Consider the following 1068-nt stretch of genomic DNA (forward strand, 5'->3'; position numbering starts at 1 on the left):
GGGCCTGGTTCTGCTGTGGTTTCTTCCTGGTTTCTTCCTGTTATAAGGGGGGTTTTCCTCTCCACTGTCGCTACAAGCATGCTTAGTGTGAGGGATTGCTGAAGAGTCAATGAGTCGATGCAATCAGCTGGTTTTCCTTAGATAGAAAACTTTGAACCAATCTGACTGGATGATCTGGATGATCTGGATCTATAAAGTGACCTGAGATGACATGATGTGAATTGACGCTATAGAAATAAACTGAATAGAACTGTAGAGGCCATTATAGCTGAATGAAGCAGCAGCAGCAGCCTTCTACTGGGATCCTTCCTTTTCCTGCATGACTGAAGGAGGTGGGCGGAGCCAGTAAATGTTGCTGAAACAAGGAGAGTCGCTAGACCTGTTGGTTTTAATCCGGAGGTTTCTGTGTTCCAGCAGCTCAGAACGCCGTGGAGCAAAGGATGAATGGAGAGGAGTTATCCCTCAGGAAAATGGAGGAAGAGGTAAGCTCACCTTTAATATAACTTTGTCATTTTACCTCCATCAGAAGAAGACGCTGCAGTTGATTACTGAGTCATTTCCAGTAAATATTCCCATAAACCTGGAAGATGAAGCTTTAAATCATAAATGTTTGGATCTTTTCTTTTTAAAGGATCAAACTGTTTCCTTTGACCAAAAACTGTAAAATCAGGGAAGCTTGTTGGCTGTTTTTTTTTTTTAACTGCTCCCCATATTTTTCTAAATGGATCCATCTCCCTGTTTCTACCAGAATAACAGTAGATCTTTATGAAAGTGGTTGTTTTGAGGTGAATCAAAGGTTTAAGATGAGTGAGAGTGGCACCCAAAGGTGTGACGTTTCAGCCAGCTGTGACATGACTGGGCTAAGCTCTGGAAATGCCTTCATCCTTTCTTCTGCGTAACTTTCCACTGAAGGCAGATGAAGCGGCTGGACAGGTTGAACGCTCTGGATTGGACGGCTGTGAAGCTTCTGCTCAGGTTCCAGCTGCTCCTGGTTTGTAGCTCAGATCAGATCAGCGTCTTACACACTGCAAAAATGATCTAGAAATAAGTAAAAATTTCTTAAATTAA

At 42.7% G+C, this 1068-nt stretch overlaps 1 protein-coding gene across 4 annotated transcripts in view; it reads left to right on the plus strand.

Moving 5' to 3' along the window:
* The first annotated feature begins 175 nt into the window (after positions 1-175).
* The window catches only part of LOC107098924 (ninjurin-1-like), a 7730-nt gene continuing 6837 nt past the window's right edge, over positions 176-1068 (plus strand). Inside the window, exons 1-2 of one of the 4 annotated variants that reach the window (XM_015396815.1) lie at positions 176-332; positions 415-482. In XM_015396815.1, the coding sequence (XP_015252301.1) occupies positions 320-332; positions 415-482 (81 nt within the window). In that variant the 5' untranslated portion in view covers positions 176-319. Of the gene's footprint in view, positions 483-1068 lie in introns of all 4 variants that reach the window. The other 3 variants (XM_015396817.1, XM_015396816.1, XM_015396818.1) reach the window with 3 other exon arrangements.

Source organism: Cyprinodon variegatus, unplaced genomic scaffold (genome assembly GCF_000732505.1).
Source record: "Cyprinodon variegatus isolate N-32 unplaced genomic scaffold, C_variegatus-1.0 Scaffold822, whole genome shotgun sequence".
Classification (NCBI taxonomy): Eukaryota; Metazoa; Chordata; class Actinopteri; order Cyprinodontiformes; family Cyprinodontidae; genus Cyprinodon; species Cyprinodon variegatus.